At 41.2% G+C, this 20127-nt stretch overlaps 2 protein-coding genes across 2 annotated transcripts in view; one reads left to right on the forward strand and one right to left on the reverse strand.

The window, feature by feature from the left end:
• Positions 1 to 5338: 5338 nt before the first annotated feature.
• sf3b2 (splicing factor 3b, subunit 2) lies at positions 5339 to 17440 on the reverse strand. The gene is made up of 21 exons (XM_079669700.1): positions 17251 to 17440; positions 16642 to 16688; positions 16454 to 16504; positions 15877 to 16107; positions 15548 to 15596; positions 15325 to 15419; positions 14875 to 14983; positions 13900 to 14000; positions 11609 to 11851; positions 11403 to 11525; positions 11240 to 11320; positions 9902 to 10129; positions 9667 to 9816; positions 9455 to 9544; positions 8250 to 8357; positions 8036 to 8143; positions 7551 to 7693; positions 7182 to 7283; positions 6761 to 6860; positions 6184 to 6375; positions 5339 to 5686 (listed from the first exon to the last, which is right to left on the reverse strand). Exons 1-21 carry the CDS (start codon positions 17378 to 17380, stop codon positions 5615 to 5617), a joined length of 2553 nt encoding a protein of 850 aa, XP_079525826.1. The 5' UTR covers positions 17381 to 17440; the 3' UTR covers positions 5339 to 5614.
• A 627-nt stretch (positions 17441 to 18067) lies between these two features.
• The window catches only part of capn1 (calpain 1), a 36059-nt gene continuing 33999 nt past the window's right edge, over positions 18068 to 20127 (forward strand). The window contains exon 1 of the mRNA XM_079670570.1: positions 18068 to 18250. The gene's annotated coding sequence lies outside the window, so the exon portion shown is untranslated. The remainder of the gene's footprint in view (positions 18251 to 20127) is intronic.

Consider the following 20127-nt stretch of genomic DNA (forward strand, 5'->3'; position numbering starts at 1 on the left):
TTAATATAGATATACTATGTATATGCTCATTCAATAGTAGTTTTTCTTTAATATACATTTTTTTTAGCATCCTGCTAAGTAGTGTAGCATAGTATATTAGCTATTGTATTGTCAATCAGTATACATATGTAAACCACCGCATTCTAGTTTATTATATGTAAACGTTGTTGTTGTATGCAAAGTACACTATGCTACTGTCAAAATGTAACTATGGTAATGCAAAGCTATTTGCATGGCAAAAAAACATAAAGCAATAGCTGCAATGTGGACTTTGACAGCAGTTCTCACATTCACTCCAGAATATATAATTAAAACTATATAAATAAACCGATCAAACAAACTATTTCATGTGAACGCAGAATAACTTACTGCATATTATGACACTGGAACAAAGTCCTGCTTACGCTGCTATTAACACATCTTTTGTTATGACAGTAAGTAGTCCAAATAAGTTACACAATAGCACTTTCCTGCAGGTGCTGCTGTTTTATTGAAGGTGTGGCCAATTAGAAACCGCTGTAATGTATAGACATGAGCTAAAACATACTTTATCCAGGTTAATATATTATTAAATAGGTGATTAACACCAATGGATGTTCACCTTTTCCTCCTTATGATGGCAATGATAAGATTAACCACAGTGCCAATATTGACCCATCTGCAGTATTACACTTTGTATGAGTGAGTATTGTATTTCTCATACAGGAAATCAAAAGGTATTCTGATGTTTTACTTGAGGAATAATAATTCAGGAATTGTTCTATGTTAGGCCCATGAAGCACACTCAATGGAGACTCAGGTGTTTTCTCAAATTACTCCCATTGGTCATACACATGTGCTGGCTCACACACATTCAGACACACACACACACACACACACACACACACACACACACACACACACACACACACACACACACCTTGTGTCAGCCGTTGTGAGTAGGCAAACATACAAAGGTGCAAAACCGGTTACAGCCTGGGAATTTATCTGGCTTTCAAGTCACACTTTGAGCGTGTTGAGTTATTCCCTGAAGTGTGATTTATGACCACAAGATATGGACAGGGAAAACACCTTTTTTTGTTTTAGTTTCACTTAGAATCACCAACTGGAAGTGACAAATCACACTGTCTCCACGCTGCAGCTCTCCCAGGGTTTGCTGTTTGTCAGATCCACATGAAACAGATGCAGGGTTAAGCGTTCGTACCCTCTGGTGACAAAAGCAGGGATTTGATTACGATCTCTGAATCTGAATATGAATCAGCAGGTGACCTAATCTCTCCGCGGACGTCACCGCACGGCTGGCTGCCATCAGCCTGACGTCGGTCTCTATTGGCAGATTATCACAGCTGTGATCGGGGCTTACAAAATACATTAAGTGCTTCAAATTTTCATGGACATTTTACATTCTGGGGATATTTGAAGTATCACAGAATAGATGATAATGAAATGATTGGATGTTGCTGCTGGTTGGAGAGCTTGTCTGCAACTACCTATAGTATAATGTTACAGAAAGCAAACATCTAATGTTGTTGTGTGTTTCAAATTACATGCATATTTTGTCATGTCAAGTCCAGGAATTGTACATAAACTTCCGCATGAAATAGATCTGTGATGCTTGATTTTTGGAACAAAAAAAATGTTTTAGTCCATTCTTTAAGGGTTTACAACATAAAAATAAGGAGTTTTACAGCAGCACAAGCACATCTACTTATGACTTTATGTAGCATTACACTGTCATCTGCATACAGTATGATCAAATGCTAATCATGCTACTTTTAGAAGCTTATTTTGTTCAGGGAGAATGTCATATATTCTGCTAAAATATGTTCAGTGTCAATTCCAGAGAACTCTCTTAAAAGCGGCAGTATTTCACTGTAATACAAGTGTACACATATAATAAATACAGTGTATGTCTGTAGGTGGCAAACAGGTCAATTCAAGCAGTATATTAGAGTTGGAAAATCATTGAATGCCTTGCTAATTGTAGGTTTAAACATGTATATTGCTAATTTATTCATTTACTATGAATAGAATATAGTTATTTTTAATAAATTCAAGCAAAACAAAGATGATGTCACTGGCAGGCTATGTGTTCCCCTTATATTGAAGGTGTGACTTCAGTGAGATCAACAGGTTCACCGATGAGATAACTTAGAACCGTGCAGACTCTCCGCTTGGCTTCCTGTCTCCGTCCCTCGCTCTGGATAACCAGCACAATGACTTAAACTCAGGCCTGCTCTTTTTAACATGCTTTGCCATTGATAAAGAGATTAGAATCAAGCAGATTAAAACACAGTCTGAGGATTATCCTTGCTTACTTTTTACACAGTGCACTAAATCTGCCAGGTCATCAAGTGACACTGCACGAGGCCCAACGGCAATGTCAACATCAATTATATTTGTACTCTTACGCAGCACAATTCTTACATACAGAGATCTACAATTTGTTAACAAAGTAAATGTTGACTAGGGGAGTGACTCATAGAAATACACTGGGTGATGGATGTCTGTGTATCATTCAATCTCCCAAACTGAACCAAAGAGAGTTGGCAGACATATGTGAGCCTCAGAGGTAGAGACATGTTCCCAGGCCAGGAGATGATGTAATTTACTCCAGGATGGGCAGCTGTCCTGATGACAGTTTGCCGTCCAGAGAGGACCTCTGCACCCAGTGGTGTATAGGAACAGGGCCAACCGGATTATCATCAGTGTCCCTAAACGCCCCACAAACTCTTCTGCTGTCTGGCAGCTATTGCGCCACCAAGCTTATGGACATTACATGCTGCATGACAACAATGTTGAACTCTTGAGAACTGTGCTTTTTAAATGCTTTTACACATCTGGATTTATATGTACACTTTGAATTATCCGTATAGATTTACTACATTCAAATGACTAATCTGAAATGTACCGTATAATTTATATGTCTTTTATTCATGTTATATTCTATCCCTACTATTAACTTGCACTATTTTTGTTTTGACTCTTTCGTTTTGTTTAACTTGTTTTATCTTGTTTTTTATAAAAGCAATGTTGGTAGAAGCCTGAGACTGAGATGTTCCTTGCCTTGCCTTGCATGTAATTATCTAATTTAAATGTCGACGTTACCATTGCGCATATGATAATACAGCTTGCGCAGCTCTATAATAATAGCAGTATATGCACTGTTCTATTAGTAAGAAAATAAAAGCCATTGATTTAGCAGACGCTGTTGCTCCATGTTTGTGTTTGTGTGTGTGTGTGTGTGTGTGTGTGTGTGTGTGTGTGTGTGTGTGTGTGTGTGTGTGTGTGTGTGTGTGTGTGTGTGTGTGTGTGTGTGTGTGTGTGTACTATAGTGACAGTCAACATGGTGTAGGCCAGCGGTGTAGGCCTACTGCAGTTATTTAGGTCACTGTGCTTTTCCACCTTCAGGGTGCTCTGCTGCCCCCCAGTGGCAGAAACAAGGACTGCAGCTCATCTGACTTCATGCAGTGCAGAGGAGGGTGCATGTTTATGGGAATTAATGAGTCATTACTTTAAAAGCATTAACCCTCAGGTCCCTCATGCATGTTGTGCTCCCATGACATCTTGGTTTGAATGATAATGACATCAGCGTTACCGTAGAAACCGAGCATGGAGAAATTAGACCGCCCAATCTAAACATGACATAATCATAACATAAATAAATAAATGTGGAAATAAATACAGGAATAAATAAATGCATACATAAATAAATGTGGAAATAAATACAGGAATAAATAAACACTAGAAAAAATTAACAATTGTATAAATACAAAAATATAAGTTGAGAATAAAACAGGAGACCTTTAATGTATTTTTACATTTATTTTTTACTAACATTAATATATTTATTAATTTCTGTGTCTGTGCATGTTTCACACAGTGTTGTTCTGCTTGGTAGCCTTGTATTCTGTGGATACGACAACATTTATAACAATTGTACTTTCAATTGCTTTGAAAGTTGTGCATGTGTCATTAACAATATCTTTGCTATGATATTTTATTTCACTTCCTCTGACCGGTCCGCCTTTTATTTGGAAGCTTTGTGTCAAGTTGTAGACAGTGCGAGGAGGAGAAACACAGTGACTCTTCTCTCTTCAATACATATTTTAAAGGGCCCATGTCATGCTTTTCCTGTTATTACCCGTCCCCTTGTGTGTTATTTAGCTTTGTATGCATGTAAACGGTCTGCAGAGTCACAAACCCTCAAAGTACACCCTGTAGTGAGTAAAACTCTAACACAGAAAAGACCTGTCAATGCTGCCCCAGAACGCTTCGTTGGAGATTTCTCTTTTTCTTCCTGGGTACAGTGACGTGCCCATACCCAAATGGACCCAATCCGTGGAGCCGTTACGTTACGTCCGCGGAGCCGTTGGGTTAAGTCCGTGGATTGGTCCAAATTGACCAATCCGCTGACTTCCTCACACACACAATCTTTTCTCAGCTGCAGCTCCGCCGATTTCTCCTCCCTGAGACGGCGGGACGCGGCGAGGCTGGGAGTCGGTGTGCGAGCACACACAATTGCACAATGTAAATCTATTTTAGTAAACCTCAACAATGGAATTATGATTAGTAGAAATGGCCATGACATGGGACTTTTAATATTATTTTTTTGATTTACTTTTGATGTATTTGGCACAAGAAGTACACTTCACCTCGGAGCCCTCAAGAGCCAGATATAAATGTAAACAAAATACACATTTTATTTGATAATGAATTTACAGCACAGGAAATATTCATATAAACAGAAGTAAAAATGTGCAAAAGAGACAACTAAATATCCAAAACTGTGGACATTTTAAAAAGGTATTATTTCCATAATACTCCAATTCAAAATGTGGTGGTGTGAATATATGAATTATTGGCAAGTGACAATAGGAAATAAAATAAATAAAAACCTTTCCTTTACCTCTTCTATACAAAATGCACAGCTTTTCTACTCTCCAATCTGATATAGTGCAAATATTTCATTCATTCTGGTATATCATTTTCTTTATATTTCTTGCAAGCATTTAAGATTGTTTTAAAAAAGTTACTTATTTCCTGTTACTGTATGTATGCACCACTATACATCAAAGCTAATTCCTTGCATGTGTAAGCTACTTGGCAATACGCCTGATTCAGAGGAAAATATGGATTAGCCGTTAACCAAAATAATTAAAATGTTACTCTTCAAGGTAACCGTTTAATTATATTTCCTGTAAATGTTATTGCTCGACATTATGGTCGACTGTAAATGGGTCACTCTGCTTGTGACTGGATCAGCTGACGAAGGCTTGGCAGCATAATCTAATGCCCCCCCCCCCCAAAGCAATCAAATGAAAACCAGAGGCACAGCGGTTGTGAACGCTTGTTATCATTCGTTTATTTACAAAAAAAACAGAAAAAAATGGATACAATGAAAAAAGACGTAGGGTCAAACAGGAAACACCATGTGACTTACGCCATGAATCATCTATTTATAGTTTTAAAAAAAGGAACAAAACTGTGTGTACAGTTACTGGTCTGACAGATGATCGATGTTTACATCCTCCGGAGTTAAAATCTGAGAACAGCACTTCCTCATTCGGTTCCCGTGGTGGCTTGGTCTCTCGCAGCGCCGCGTCGTCTCGCTCTAGAACTTGAACTCTTTGTATTTCTTGGCGCCGCCTCTCGTGTCCTGCGGCTGGGCCTTCCTCTTTTTTTGCTGTATGGTGAGAAAGAGCAAGAAAGATAGTTATTAATGTTCAAAAGTCACCATGAAAAAAAGGGACAACTGAAGTTACTTTAAACCACGTTGCTTTAGCAGACTCCTACTTCCCTCTAGCTTCTGAATAAAGGACTTGTTGAGTCATGTCTTTCCTACACAAGTAGTCATTAGTTTATCACAGGGGGCTTTTAAATATGAGCAGCTGTTCTATTTTTAACGATGCAGCCGGTCATCTGTTATTGAAGAAAGGGACAATATTGTCTTTGAGCCAGCCTGCAGTAACATTCGGGAACTCATTCAAGCATAACATACTGCATATGGATGAATCTCAAATGAACTGTACCTGATATCACACTTGCATGACATTAACAACCAAGAATACTATTGGTTTTAAATGTTGTTTGAAGTAGTTATAAACATATATATAAAAACTGTTAGAACTATTCAGTTAAAACCGTTGTAATGCTGCTGTGCTGGATAAATAATGTGTGTACCTTCTGTTTGGCGGCGTGCTCGGCCACCATGTCGCTGAAGTCCTCCTTCTCCACCTGCGCCTGCTGCTCTCGGACGTGCTCCTCGTACTTCTGCGTCATGGCCATGGGGTCGAGCTCCAGCTCCTCGGGGGCCAGCGCCACCTCAACGCCCTGAGACTCCTGCCCTCCACCCATCTTACGGGCCGCCATGGCCTGCAGGGACGGAGAAACACAGAGGAAGAGATATAAGGAATGGCAACAGACAGAAGCTACGATAACACTTTAAATGGTCAGATCAAGTCTGAAAGTTGACTGGAGTCACAGCAGCTCCATGTGTAACATCAACATAGACACACATCAAGACACGAAAAACAAACAAACATTGATCACCATCACTGAGAGAAAACATTTTCAAAGAGATTAGATCTGGGATTCAGCTCTGTATTTACTGAGAGGATTGACTGACGCACAGAGGATGCTTCAGTCTGACTTTATTGAATCGTGGGACCCTGTATCTCCAATTAGATGGAAGTTGGTTTTGTTAGGACATTTCTACAAACCTACACGCACAAGCTATCATACAAGAGACAGTTCTTACCCCCGACACGTCATAGATGTGAGTGGAAGCCATCATGGCGGCGCCTACGGGGCCCGTGCGTCTCTCCGGGAGCACCGTGAACAGCTGAGGGGTCTCGTTTCTGTAAACACGAGAGCAACAAGGTTAAAGCTCATTGGTAATTAGCTGTGTGATGGAGAAGACATGGTATTTAATTTATAAACACTAATAAAGATTTACAATAGGTGACATCTGGACAGTGAAATGTAGCAATAACACTTTTTTTTTTAATTGATATGAATATTTCTTTCAATACCATTCACGATGTTACTGGTGTATCTGTTCACTTATACACCTTATAGAAATGTATTTGGTTGGTATTCCATAACACGGGTGTTTGTATCATGTAAATGGGAAATTAAAAACACGCAGGATTGCTGTGACGTTGAAGAGCGACACCCACCCGTCCATGGCCTCCTCGATCTTCTTCTTCCTCAGCTCGATCAGCTCGGGCGTCTCCATGCCGGCAGGGATCGACGTGAAGCCCCCGGGAGTGATGAGCCCACTGAAACAGAAACAAAGACACAATGAGTTTATTTATGCGTGTCCTTCATTAGGGATTCACCTTTAGTGTGTGTTTGTATGAATATTAAAATCTTACACACACTCGCTCAAACAAAGATGGTGATTTAATGTGAAAGCCACAGACCAGTTGATCTTATAATGACACGGCACATATTGGTAATGTCATTCATCAGTTATATTTTGCACTTGGAGATTACTATACTGTACATTCTTCTTAATTAAAGTGTATCCCTTAAAGTTAAGGTACCTGTCTGCCGGTGTGAAGAACCCAGTTTCGTCCGGCTTCTCCTCGTCGCTCTCCTCTTCCTCCTCTTCCTCCGATGACTCCTCGTCTGAAGGCTCCAGTTCTCCCCACGGCGCGTGATCCACCTCCTCCTCCTCCGCTTTGGCCTGAGCACAAAAATGTACATATTATTACACACATCCGGACAAATCGGTCAATTAACGCGTGTGTGTACAATCTTTGTTGAGCTATAAGTGCAGTTGTTACAGAACTTGAGCACATTTTGAGGTACAGATTAGAAAATACGATTATTTAAAGCTTTAATGTTTAAGATTTTGATCTTTCATATTTTTCATTTACACCATATAAATGTATTTGAGCCACAGAACCAAAGATTGGTGATGTTAATGTGCCGTATATACATTTTTAAGAAAGCACTTCTTTCATATTACAAGATATTTAAAGTTCGACTAAGAACCCCGCAGTTAAGGGTGTGTGTGGTCCGTTACCTGGAAGTCTATAGCATTGGTCCCGAACACGTCCCCGTACAGAGGTTTGCCCATCTCGTCTACGGGCGGCTTCCCCCAGCCCCCGGCGTGATAACCAAACGTACAGTTCTGAGAGGACGGAGAGAAACATTAAACATACCGACACGTTGGTCATTCTGAATGAAGAGTGTTTTGCAATAGAATGGACCCTCTGCAGTAGGAGTAGTGCTCTTACCTCTGGGATGGGGGAGTTGAGTCCGGGGATCTTGAGATTGGGGTAGGAGGGAGGGGGGCCGTACCTCTGCATGGCGATCAACCAGGGGGGGGGCACCTTGTGGGAGTTCTGGAGAGGATGAAAAGACAACGTCAGCTCACTGTCGTTTTCCTCTCCTTGATATTGTGTTTCAGAAAAATACAGGTCAGGTCTCCATTTACAGATTCATCTCCACAGCCGTTTGGATGCTTTGAAAAACAGCAACACGAAGAGTATAACAACACAATAACATGCCACTGCAGGAGCTATATACATACCAGGGTTCATACACTTTTTCACCAATGATTTTCACCAACTTCTCCATGACCTTTACCTAATTTTCCATGACCAAAGAAATGACTCTTTCTCAGCGGCACCACTGAAAAAGGTTTATTTTAACATGGAACAGGAAAATAAGGTCTGCATATGAAACATGTTGTACCGATCTAAAACAAATTCAATAATAGCTTATTAGCTCCTACACGGTAAAGCAACTAAAATCTCTCACCAGCAAAACACCTCGTCAGTTAAATGCCATTTTACGTTTCATTACAATACGATACAGTATTTATTATCATTATAGTATTACTATTTCAGCGATTAAATAAAATATAAATTATATTTGATGCAACTTTAGTTACATTTCCATGACTTGTCCAAAACTTTGGGAAAAATATTGTTTTCCCAAACTTTTCCAGGGCCTGGAATTAGCATTTTGAATTTCCATGACTTTTCCAGGTTTTTGAAGACCGTAACCGGCGGGCGTGTCTGAAACTCGACCAACAACCAATCACATGAATCTCCCGCCCCGGACACGCACGCAGCGGTTTGATTGGCTAGAGCTTGTACTGGCATATGATTCGATTGGCTGACGCTTCTGCCGAGGCGTCAAAAGTTGAATATTGCTCAACTTTGGCAGCGAGCCACGCCAGCAAAGCTCCGCTTCCCACAATGCAGTTTGGCGAAAAGTGACGTCACCCCATTCAAAGTGAATGGTGAAGCTTTCAACGCACGCCGCTGTGTGGACGGGCTGTGAGAACCCTGGCATACAGTATGTATTAGGCCTTATTTGAGTCTATTTGAAGAGAAATTGCACTTGTTTTCAATGCGTTTCTAACTTAAAATGTTATTTTTCTGTGCTAGATGTTGGTTTATTGTGCTTTGCTTCTAATGTTAGTTAAACTTACAGGTCCGACCGGCATGCCCAGAGCGATGCGCAGCTCATCGGAGAGATCTCCCGGCTTCTTCTCCTTCAGACGAGTTTCAAACTCTTTTCCCTGCAGAGACACAAAGACACAGGTCACTCAGAGGGCCTTTTTTTAAAAATAACAAAACGGTTCTTTCACAACAGGATGTAAGGATTCTACTGAAAGGTAAGAGAAATGACTAAAAAACAAACCTCGTAGTAGAGGTCTCCGTGGATGGTGAGCTTGGGTTTGATCTGCCATTTGAAGAAGGCGTCGTGCAGCTTCTGGTAGTCGATGTCGATCTTTCCCATCTTGGGGCGAACCTTCTCCCTCATTTTGGTTTTCATGGTTTTGGCGTCTTCCTGTGAACAGAACATTAACAAAAATGAAGAAAGGGTGTCTCAATTGTATATGTGGACATTTCTGAATGTCCTTCTGGTGCCCCACCTTCTCCTGCAGCGCCTCCCTCATCTCCTGGATTCCAGTTTTCTTGATGAAGTCGGGCAGCTCAAACGGAGGCTTCTCTATTCCTCTCTTGCCCTGCAGGTACTTCCTCTTGAAGCACCAGTGGCGGGGCACCGGCACCGTGTTCCTGGTGGCCTTCAGGTGCACCAGCAGCTTGGGCTCCTGGGCAGTCACGTCGTGCATCTCCACCACGTCTGGACGGGCCACCAGCTGGAAGGAAGACACAGAGAGGAATGTACGGTTATTGATAGTAATGAAAATAGGCGGGAAAATAAATAAACACAAGTAGTCAAATCGATGAACTTGGCTAACTAATTAATGATCGCAAAGGACAACTGGACTTAGGTGTTTCAATTTCTACCTTTGACTGAAGATCTCATTAAACCTATCTTAGAGGAGGATTTTAGGTAAATAATAATAAATAAGTGCATCTTTGAATTATGGCCCCTACTTTTTTAGAAACAAGATGGCGGTGGAGAACACAAAAACTAGGATTTTTGTTATCCGGTATCGTCGCTTACTTTCGTAGATAATATCATATCAGGTATTGAATTAATCCTATCAATGTCTGTTTTGAGCCACGAAATGTGGCCTGCACCGGACCACACAAGCCTTGTTTTAAGCATAGTCACTTGCCAGAAAGTCACTTCAAGCCCCTATTTGAGTAATGACGAGTCAGCAGTCAATGGGGGGATTAAAAAAAGGTTTTCAAAAATGTGGAATCACCCCAACCACAGTGCATAAAGTCACACAGAAACAAAGACACTGACGCATTGCATAGACAGGGTTCATAGAGTTTTTCACCAACTTCTCCATGACCTTTATCTAAGTTTCCATGACCAAAGAAATGACTCTTTCTCAGCGGTACCACTGAACATTTTAACATGGAACAGGAAAATAAGGTCTGCATAGAAACATGTTGTTCCTATCTAAAACAAATCAAATAGTAGCTTACTAGCTCCTACACGCTAAAGCAACTAAAATCTCTCACCAGCAAAACACCTCGTCAGCTAAATGCCATTTTACGTTTCATTATTATTCGATACAGTATTTATTATCATTATAGTATTACTATTTCGGCGATTAGACAAAATATAAATTATATTTGATGCAACTTTAGTTACATTTCAATGACTTGTCCAAAACTTTGGGGAAAATATTGTTTTCCGTAACTGTTCGTACTTTCCGAAACAGGGGCCTGGAATTATCATTTTGAATTTCCATGACTTTTCCAGGGCCTGGAATTAGCATTTAGAATTTCCATGACTTTTCCAGGTTTTTAAAGACCGTAAGAACCCTGTGTCCGTTAGCCGTATTCACCTGCTTGAGTTCAGCCACAGTCAGCCTGTTCATCCTCCTCATCTTCTTCTTGGACAGTTTGGGTAGATCTGGTCTCATGTCCTGTAAACAGAAGGTCAAATGTTTATACATGCAAGGGGGTTTTCTTCTTGATGCTCCATTTGATCAAAAGAGGGATACGAACATCATCACTGTCGTCGCTGTCTTTCCTCTCGTCCTCGAAGCCTTTTTTCCGCAGCACGGCGGTCTCCTGCTTCTCCGTCTTCTCGGGCTCCTTCTCCTTCTCTTTCTTCACGTCGTCGGTCAGCTGAGAGAAAACAAACAGCGTTACAGCACAAAGGAAATCATATTCAGAAGCAGTACAGGAGGTCCATAGTTCTCTGTGGGCACCTTGAACGCCTCGAAGATCCTCTTGAAGAAGATGTAGTTGGGGTCGTAGATCTCCGGCTCCTCTGTGATGTACTCGATCTCCACCTCGGGCTCCTTCTCCTTTTCCTTCTCCTTCTCCGAGTCTTTATCTTTATCGCTGCCATCCTTCTTCTGCTCCTCCTGCTGCTGCTCCGCGTGCTCCTTCTTCTCCAGCGCCCGCTTCTTCTTGCTCTTCTTCTTGCGGTTTCTGCGCCTGCGGTTTTTCTAAAGGGATGGTTGGTCGGTAAATTGTAAAATTAAGAGTTTCCAAAAACATATATAGGAAAAAACATGGTTCTCTCTGCATTGTTATGTATTTTTATTTCTTGGGATTACAGCACTGTCATATGCAGAAGGCCTATTTCTTCAGTTGAGGTGAGTTTAAGTTAGGGATGCTCCGAGCGATATCGGCCGATACTCACTCTCTGCCGATCGATCGGTGCTCTCTAAAAATGCCGATCGCATGACGTAAAATACATGACACTTTTCTCAGTGCGCGGCAAAACAAGCTCGCCAAAATGGCTTCACCGGTCTGGCAGTATTTTAAGGTGTCCGAAAAAGACCGTAAAATAGCGGTATGCAACGTGTGAAGCAGAAATACTGCAGCTCCGCCCGCTGTGACAGACCAGTGAGCGGAGCAACACACACACTAAGAGTTAGACCTAACACACTTAGCTATTTAATCTACCTCTGGAACAAGCTGAACTAGTTATACATATGTTTATTCTTCACTGTCGGGTCACTCATTACTGGATCAGCGAGCTGCATGAGATACTGACAGGCTGTCAGGAGAGAGAGAGAGGAATTATCCAAAGTTAATGTAAACTTGAATAATGAACTTCATTTGAATGTAATAATTATGTTGGTTGTTGTTGTGGAAGCTCCAGAGAATGAACCCATTAATGAATACCTTTTTATTTTTTTAAAATGACAATATTGAATATAACATTTTAAAAGCACACATTTTGTATGTACATATTGAAGTGAAATGGAGATTTGGTGCGTGAAATTGAACTCTGACCCCAGATAGGTTCACAGTTGAACTCCACGCACCAAATCTCCGTTCCACCTTTAGCTCAGCCAGCCAGCCAGCCAGCCAGCCAGCCAGCCAGCCAGCCAGCCAGCCAGCCAGCCAGCCAGCCAGCCAGCCAGCCACACACACACACACACACACACCAGTGGTGAGGATCTCAGCCTGCCACTGACGTTCAACCAGAAAACATCAGCTGTTAGCTGTTAGCAGTTAGCAAACAGAGATCACAGCTCCTCATATCTTTTCAGAAACTGGACAAAAGTTAAACAAGTACAAACCACAGACTGTCTGTGTCATGGCGAATACAGTCGCTGGTTTATTTATGTCTGTAGGCCATTGTTATGAGTGTGGAATGAGCATATACAACGTTAGCTTAGCCTGGTCGACCCAATCTCCATTCAGAAAACAAGCATTTTAAAAGGTTTTTCGCCTGCCGTCTTGTCTGCAGACTTGTCAAGCATTAATTCATGGTTTTTACTAACCGGTATCAGTATGTTGTTACTTCGGTATCATTATGAAACGTGTATTGCAATTAAATCACGGTCAAATATGTTCATCTTGTTGTAGTTGTAGCTCCCGAGCCAGCGCGTCTTGTTTGAATGATGCGAGTAAACACAGCTGGCAGCAGCGGTGAAACTCGAGCGATTAGAGCGAAGTCGCGTCCGGTGTGAACGCAGCATTACAACGACCCCTGATAGATCTCGCGAGAATGTGTATAAATATAGATACATTTTCATAACAAAACAATGGGGTTGCTATAGCAATGGTAAATCATTGTTAATAATTATTGAGGAATAATTAACATTAATATGTGATCAGACAGTCCTTCACATACAGTAAATTAATATGTATTCTGATTATTATTAATAATAATATTATCATTAAAGGTGAACCGTGCAATTATGTTATTCAGGAAGTTTGTATCAAACAAGTAGCCCTTCTTATTACTCAGTACCCTTGAAGTAGCCCTCGGTGACAAAAAGGTTGGTGACCCCTGCTTTAAATGGAAGATCCCCATAGGCCCCGCCCACTCGATCGGATCGGCCGATACTGATTCCGGCGATCGGAGCATTCCTAGTTTAAGGAACAACAACCCTTGTGGCGTCATTAATAAATGAAACATGGCTGAAATATACAAGGTGATTTTATGCTCTATTGGTCTCAGAATGACTATATTCGAGCACAAAACAACTGAGATATAACAAGTTACTGTGACAGATGGTGAGAGAAAAATACTTACATCTTTCTTTGATATCTGACTGTCGTCGTCTTCTGTCTCGGACAGGACCGGAGCAGAGGAGTTGTTCAGGTCCATGTCTCCGGCCTCATCGTCTTCCTCTTCTGGCGGGAAGAGAAAGCACACAAATCAGAGAAGAACCAGAATGCTAAAACATACCAACAGCATCATAGTGTCCAAGGGTGCATTCACACATAATAGTCCGTTTTCTGGTGCGCACCAGACGACAGTTTGTTACATTGTTTCATTTTTCAGAAGGTTCGGTATACGTTCACACGGGAAATGCTGTTCAACCATTGGTCAGACATTACGGGGGTAAAAACGCAAATCCCGGTAATTTCTACCGGAGCCTCCGCCATGGAGCATCGGCACTTTCAGCAGGTTATTCTCATGCTGCTGTTAATCTGGAGATCAACAGACTCTAGCGGCCCGCGCATATGATTATATAATCAGACAACGTCCGTTAAAACACATTATAACACGTATAATGAGAGACGTTCTGCAGTGAGGAGGGGGTTTCACCGACGACAGGTGTTCTTACTTTTATGTAGCTGACGGAGAATTTTTACTTTATACGACACTGTTCAACACTTCATTCTGCTTCACTCTTTAACTAAACAACCGCCGATGTCTTGAAAGACTCTTTCGCTAAAGATTTTTGAAGACATCCGCGTTCTTGTGACACGTAAATAGGCTTCCTATGTTTTGTTGCGGACTGCGTTCACACCAGCAATGAACCGCTCCAGAGTTCGCAAGCAAGCGCTCCGAGACCACCTATTTTAGCGGACCAGAGTCCGGTTGTTTAGTTCACTTAAGAGGTCTCGGATTGTTTTCACACCGACCCAAATGAACCGCACCAAGCGGCTAAACGCACCAGGGTTTGATTCAACCGGACTATGCAAGGCAGGTGTGAACGCACCCTAACACTCGGACAAATGCATGTGTTTCAGTAAAACATTGATGATCAGCTGTTCTGACCTGCGGGGTCGGTGAGCTGCTCCTGTCTGATCTCCTTCAGCTGGAGGATCTTCTCCAGAGCCTGAGGGATCTTTGGCCCACTGATGCTGACCTCCTCATTCTGCCAGGCCTGTAGTGGAAGCAAAACAAGTTTGTAACTAAGATAGTAGCACAGGTAGTCTCCCGCTGTCAGTCAAGAAAAGATCAGAGTCCCTGAAGAACAATCTAGGTCCACATTAACACTAGAAATGTATCTTTATTTTAAAGCTGATGCGCAATCCAACTTTTGCTTGATTTAGGAAAGTAATGTATGTACGAGTGCCGTCAAAAGGGCAACAGAAAACAAATCCAAGAGTAAAAGCACAATTATGACAAGGACAGAGCATTAAAAGCTAGCCTGTGAAGATGAGACTTGGTCAGTGTAGTCTCTGTATTCCAACTTATAAAAACACTTTGGGGGGTTCTCCTTACCTCTCTGTTATCTTCTCCTGGAGGGGGGGGCACTCTCTGTTTCTGGGTCGGCATCATACTGACACCAGGAGGCAGCGGCCCACGAGGATCCATACCTGCAGCGAGACAGTTTGCAGGTGATGAACTCAGGTGATGAATTGTGCAAAAAACACACTTTTCATGGGTAAGGAAACAAGCAGCATGGGTAAGATGTGTGAATATTATGAAGACATCGCTGACATACCTCTCATTTGGCCGCCAGGCTGATGACGCTCGTGTTCCATCATCGCTGCCTGATATAAGAATAAAGGAGATGGCACTTTAAATACATAGTTATTAAAAATGAGTATCGAATGTGTAAGAAAAAGGGAAAACGGTTTTAGTTGTGAGGTGAGATTTTTAACCTTTTTAGATAGTACTAAAACTATTTTCTAACAGTGTTTGTTACAGAAGCCAGTACTGTTTGCCAATTGTAAATACATTGAGAATAAAAAGTGATTTGTTGTTTTTAACTCCTACAAGCTCACAACTGATTGCACCTTAGTATTGTGTTTAAAGGGAACAGAACTTGACCTGCTGCTTGGCTCTCTCCTCCTGCTGCAGCACCATGGCCGCTCGGTGCTGGGCCATCTTCAGCTGATCGTCCTGAGACATGCCAGGAGGGCACATACCCGGGGGCTCCATGCCCATGTGGATGCCAGGTGGAGGGGGACCCCCGGGCATCATGCTCATAGCCTGGAGCATGCCCATACCAGGAGGCATGGGCGGCATGGGCATCGGGGGCAAGGGAGGGATACCGTGCATCTGGAGGGGAGGGAACACAAGAGACAGTGAGGATGATGAAGTGTTTGAGAATGGAGATTCCTTTATTCATTGCAACTGAAGGGTTTTAATTTAAGCGTTGAATATTTGTGCTACACATCATTACACTTCCTTAAAAAGGTGTAAAATGAAAATATATCATGCAATTTGAATATGCATCATCGGGAGCCAATACACACAAAGCTGATAACATCATGTCCAGGAAATCTGTTTAGAGCCAACAGCAGGGTGTGTGATCCGACTATATTTACATCAACAATGTGAGAACATGGTGCATGACAAAACAATAATGAACATATAAAAAGTTTCACACATATTCAGCTTTTACCTGGGAGCCCATTGACTTCTCATCCTTATGTTTGCTGACGAGGATCCCAGTCTGCAGAGAAAGACGCACAATTCGGTTTTGAGCTAAGAGTTTTTGATCAACAGCATCTAAGACTTAGATTGTACAATAAAGGTGTATTATTTTCAGCATGCATGGTTAACACTTAAGGCACAGAGTTAGCCGTTTACCTGAATCATGTAGCCCTTCAGTCTGTCAGTCAACTCCTCTCTGAGACCTGAGGAATGACAAACAAACTTAACTACAGGAAGAAATGTACATTGTACTTGTAACATTTTGGTTGTGTTTTCCAAGTTTCAAAGTGTATTGAATAATTGATTTAGATGTTGTCATGTTTTCATTTAGCGAAGTGTATACTTTATTTCACCTTTTAAATATTGTAATGCCAGAAAAGACTGCTGCTGTAACAAAATATTTTCCCAATTTGGGAGCAATACAGTATCTATCTATCAACACTAAACTGACTTAAAATGTATAATGGCTTAGATGACCCTTCATTCAAGTCAGCCTGCAAGCTAACAGCTACATTGATAGCTGTTTAGCTACAACACAGTATGTATGTTTCTAGTGCTGCTTAAACACAGTAAATTGGTGTATGTACTGCATAGTAAGAAACTGAATATACCGTTTAAAGACTGTAAACACAACTAAGGCCTAGCCTCAACTCATTGCAACGATAGTTTTGCGTTTTGCTAGCTAACATTAGCAACTAGCTAGCTACTGTTAGCTAAACACAGTCCTTCTTCCAGCATGGCTCTCCGTCTTCCCTTTTTTCTTACCCATCGTAGGCGCTCCAATCTCCGCCAGCTTGGTCTGAAGCTCCCGGTGGGTCCATGAGTTCAAAGCTGCAATAGCAGTGCCCAAATCGGACGGGGCTTGGTCGGTACCCGGTGGTCCGTCGGATGCCATGTTCAGGTTCTCTCAATGAAACAACGGCAGAAAACACGCGAGTGGCGCAGAAACGGGACTAGCGCAAAGCATGACGGGAAGCATCCTGTGGCACTGACTGCTGGGACATGAAGTCCGAAAAAAGAGAACATTGCATTTATTACCTTTAGCCACTAGAGGTCAGTGTTGACAACTTGAATAAGGCTTGTCAGATTTTAAAATGTACAGTTTTTGTGTAATAGGCCCACAATCACTCGTTTTGAATCATCGTTTAAAAAAAACAAAAACATTCAGTTGGATTCTAATGGAAGCTTTTAAGTTCAATTTGCTACTCACAGCTTTAAAAAGGTTTGTTTGAAGAATGTATAATATATCATTAGGCGATGCTGCAATCTGCAATAATGTTGTACATTAAGGGCAATATTTTCCTCTAAAATTAAGGATAACGGAATTTAAAATCAGAAGATCAACATAACATATCATTTGTCACATTCAAGCACTGAAAAGGGGGAGGTTTCCAGGCACAATACGGTTTTTTATTGTGAAAACTTTATATCATGTCAATGTAATTACCTACAGTGAGTTATTATTCAACCCGGCAACACTGCACAGCTTTGGGCAGAAATCAGGGGCGAATCAACTTCATGAAAGCTGCGAGAATAAAGCCCTCCTCTTCGGTGTAGTGTGTTTTATGTCTAGCGGGCATTGCGCAGACGCAGTGTGAGGTCTGCACATTTGATCATATAGATCAGGGCAGAAGCAGGGCGTTTCTAAAGAAATACGCTGTTAGAGAGCAGAGGAGGGAGTAAAGCCCACGCTAAGCATGGAAGGAAAGTCAAATTGAATATTGAATGTCTAAATAACTGCATTTTTAAGGAAACGTCCGGAAAGGTAATTATAACATTCCTTCATCCAGTCTGGTTTGTGTTGCGCTGCAGGAAGCGATCTTAAAATGCTTTTGACATAGCCTGAACTTTTAGAAAACACCAATGAGGAGATCTTAAAGTTTGTGTTGTGGAAACTGCTACCACCCATGTAAAGCAAACTCTTAGCAGTCGGGTACAACTTTCGCGACTCCATTAAACGGTGATCTGTGCCCATGCGTTTAGTTGCGCAAAATCTCTTGTTTTCGCTGTTATTCTGCTCACTGTATGCATCTTTGATGTGAGGGGGATGAGGTGAAGCGAAAAAATGTCGAACATGTGTTCATGTTGGTCAATTTGAGAAAGTTGCAATCTCACAACTGGACACTGTCTGTTTCTCCTCTCAGGGACCACACCTACCATCATGCTAATCTGTGTGACCCATGCATGGGTGTAAACAGTCTTAAATGGCTTGATATCCACTATAATTAAACCACTCAAAATAGTACATGGACACCTTATATGTGTGTTTGAAGCGAATCGCTGCTTCCTACTTTGATAAAGATCACTCCAAAAGTCAGCATTTTCTCTCTTTTGTGGACACTCTTTGTGTCTAGTTGCTCTGCAGATCTATTTTTCCCCATAGCTTGAAACAAACACTTTTGGTATCTCATTTCAAAGTGCTTGGAATATGAACTCTGCATGCAGAAATACACCAGAGGGAGGTCAGAAATGCTTACTCACAACATAAACACTGGAGCTCACACACACCCACAGGCATTAGTTGCAAGCAGCATGTATATAAGCAGTCTGAGTTCATGTGTGTGTTGTGAGAAGGAAACCACATTGGACAGACTCACATCAGCAGAAAAGCAGTAGTGACATGCTGTATTGACGTTTGTATCCTTGTTTGACTTCTGGTAAACTCATGTGTGTCCGTCATTCTGCATATTTTTCCATTTAAAGCTGCCTATCATTGATCAAATAGCATAACACAGGCTAAGAATAACACTTTATGTATGTAACCTAATGCAATACATAGCTTTGACATAATACAAAAACAAACTATTTTATGGTTTGGGTGCACACATATTTACTTATCTATTTGAATAAGCTCATGCAGAGTCTTGAATATTTTTCTGTATTGGAATTGTGTGGTTTTTACTCTAGCTGCTGGCTTCTCTTTGTGTCTGGATGTGTAGTCTCCTGCTTGTCATTTCTCATAGATGTCACTACCTGCACTGAGGTGGAGGATATCTGTGTGTGTGTGCGGGAGTGTGTGTGTGAGGGGTTTCATGGAAGTGTATTTCACATGCAAGGCTAAATTAAATATTCATTACAGCCAGATTGAACTAACGATGGGCAGAGTGCGCCCCGATAACACGCAGCCAAGATGAAAACCACCAAAATGTTTGGGATGTAGGCCTATGGAATATGTTTTACTTTGTTGTTGGGTACATGAGTTAATTTCCTTTAATAACTGTTAGTTATAAACTACTCAGCATTAGGTATATTTGGTGCCTTAAAATGTGATTATGTTGGCTATTTGTACTGAATATTTATGACAAAACAAAAAAATGACATGTCGTGGTAATTTATACAAAGAATCCATATTACTAATAATTGTTACATTACTTTTGTTACCAATGCCAAAGTGATTTTTAATAATTAATTTGAAGAATAAACAAGTCTGAAAATATAGGCCAAATTCTCATTTAAATCAGAAAGTGTTTGGTTAAGAAAGTAAATATCTGCAAACAAATTCAATGCTAATGTTAGCTTCCACTCCTCAATTTTGATAGTTGATTCAACAGTACTGCACATTTTGGTCTGTTACAAAAAATAATTGTGTTTAGTAGCAAAATATTAATGACAGCTAAAGTATCTGTAGTTGTGGTTTAATAA

Source organism: Notothenia rossii (genome assembly GCF_949606895.1).
Source record: "Notothenia rossii genome assembly, chromosome: 3".
Classification (NCBI taxonomy): Eukaryota; Metazoa; Chordata; class Actinopteri; order Perciformes; family Nototheniidae; genus Notothenia; species Notothenia rossii.

Excerpts from the sequence above, each read along its gene's own strand:
- sf3b2 (XM_079669700.1), bottom strand. The coding sequence starts at position 17,380 with ATGGCATCCGACGGACCACCGGGTACCGACCAAGCCCCGTCCGATTTG. Across the intron at positions 11,852-13,899 it reads GTCAGATATCAAAGAAAGAT|AAAAACCGCAGGCGCAGAAA; the intron begins GTAAGTATTTTT and ends CCATCCCTTTAG. Across the intron at positions 11,321-11,402 it reads ACAGCGACGACAGTGATGAT|GACATGAGACCAGATCTACC; the intron begins GTTCGTATCCCT and ends TTCTGTTTACAG.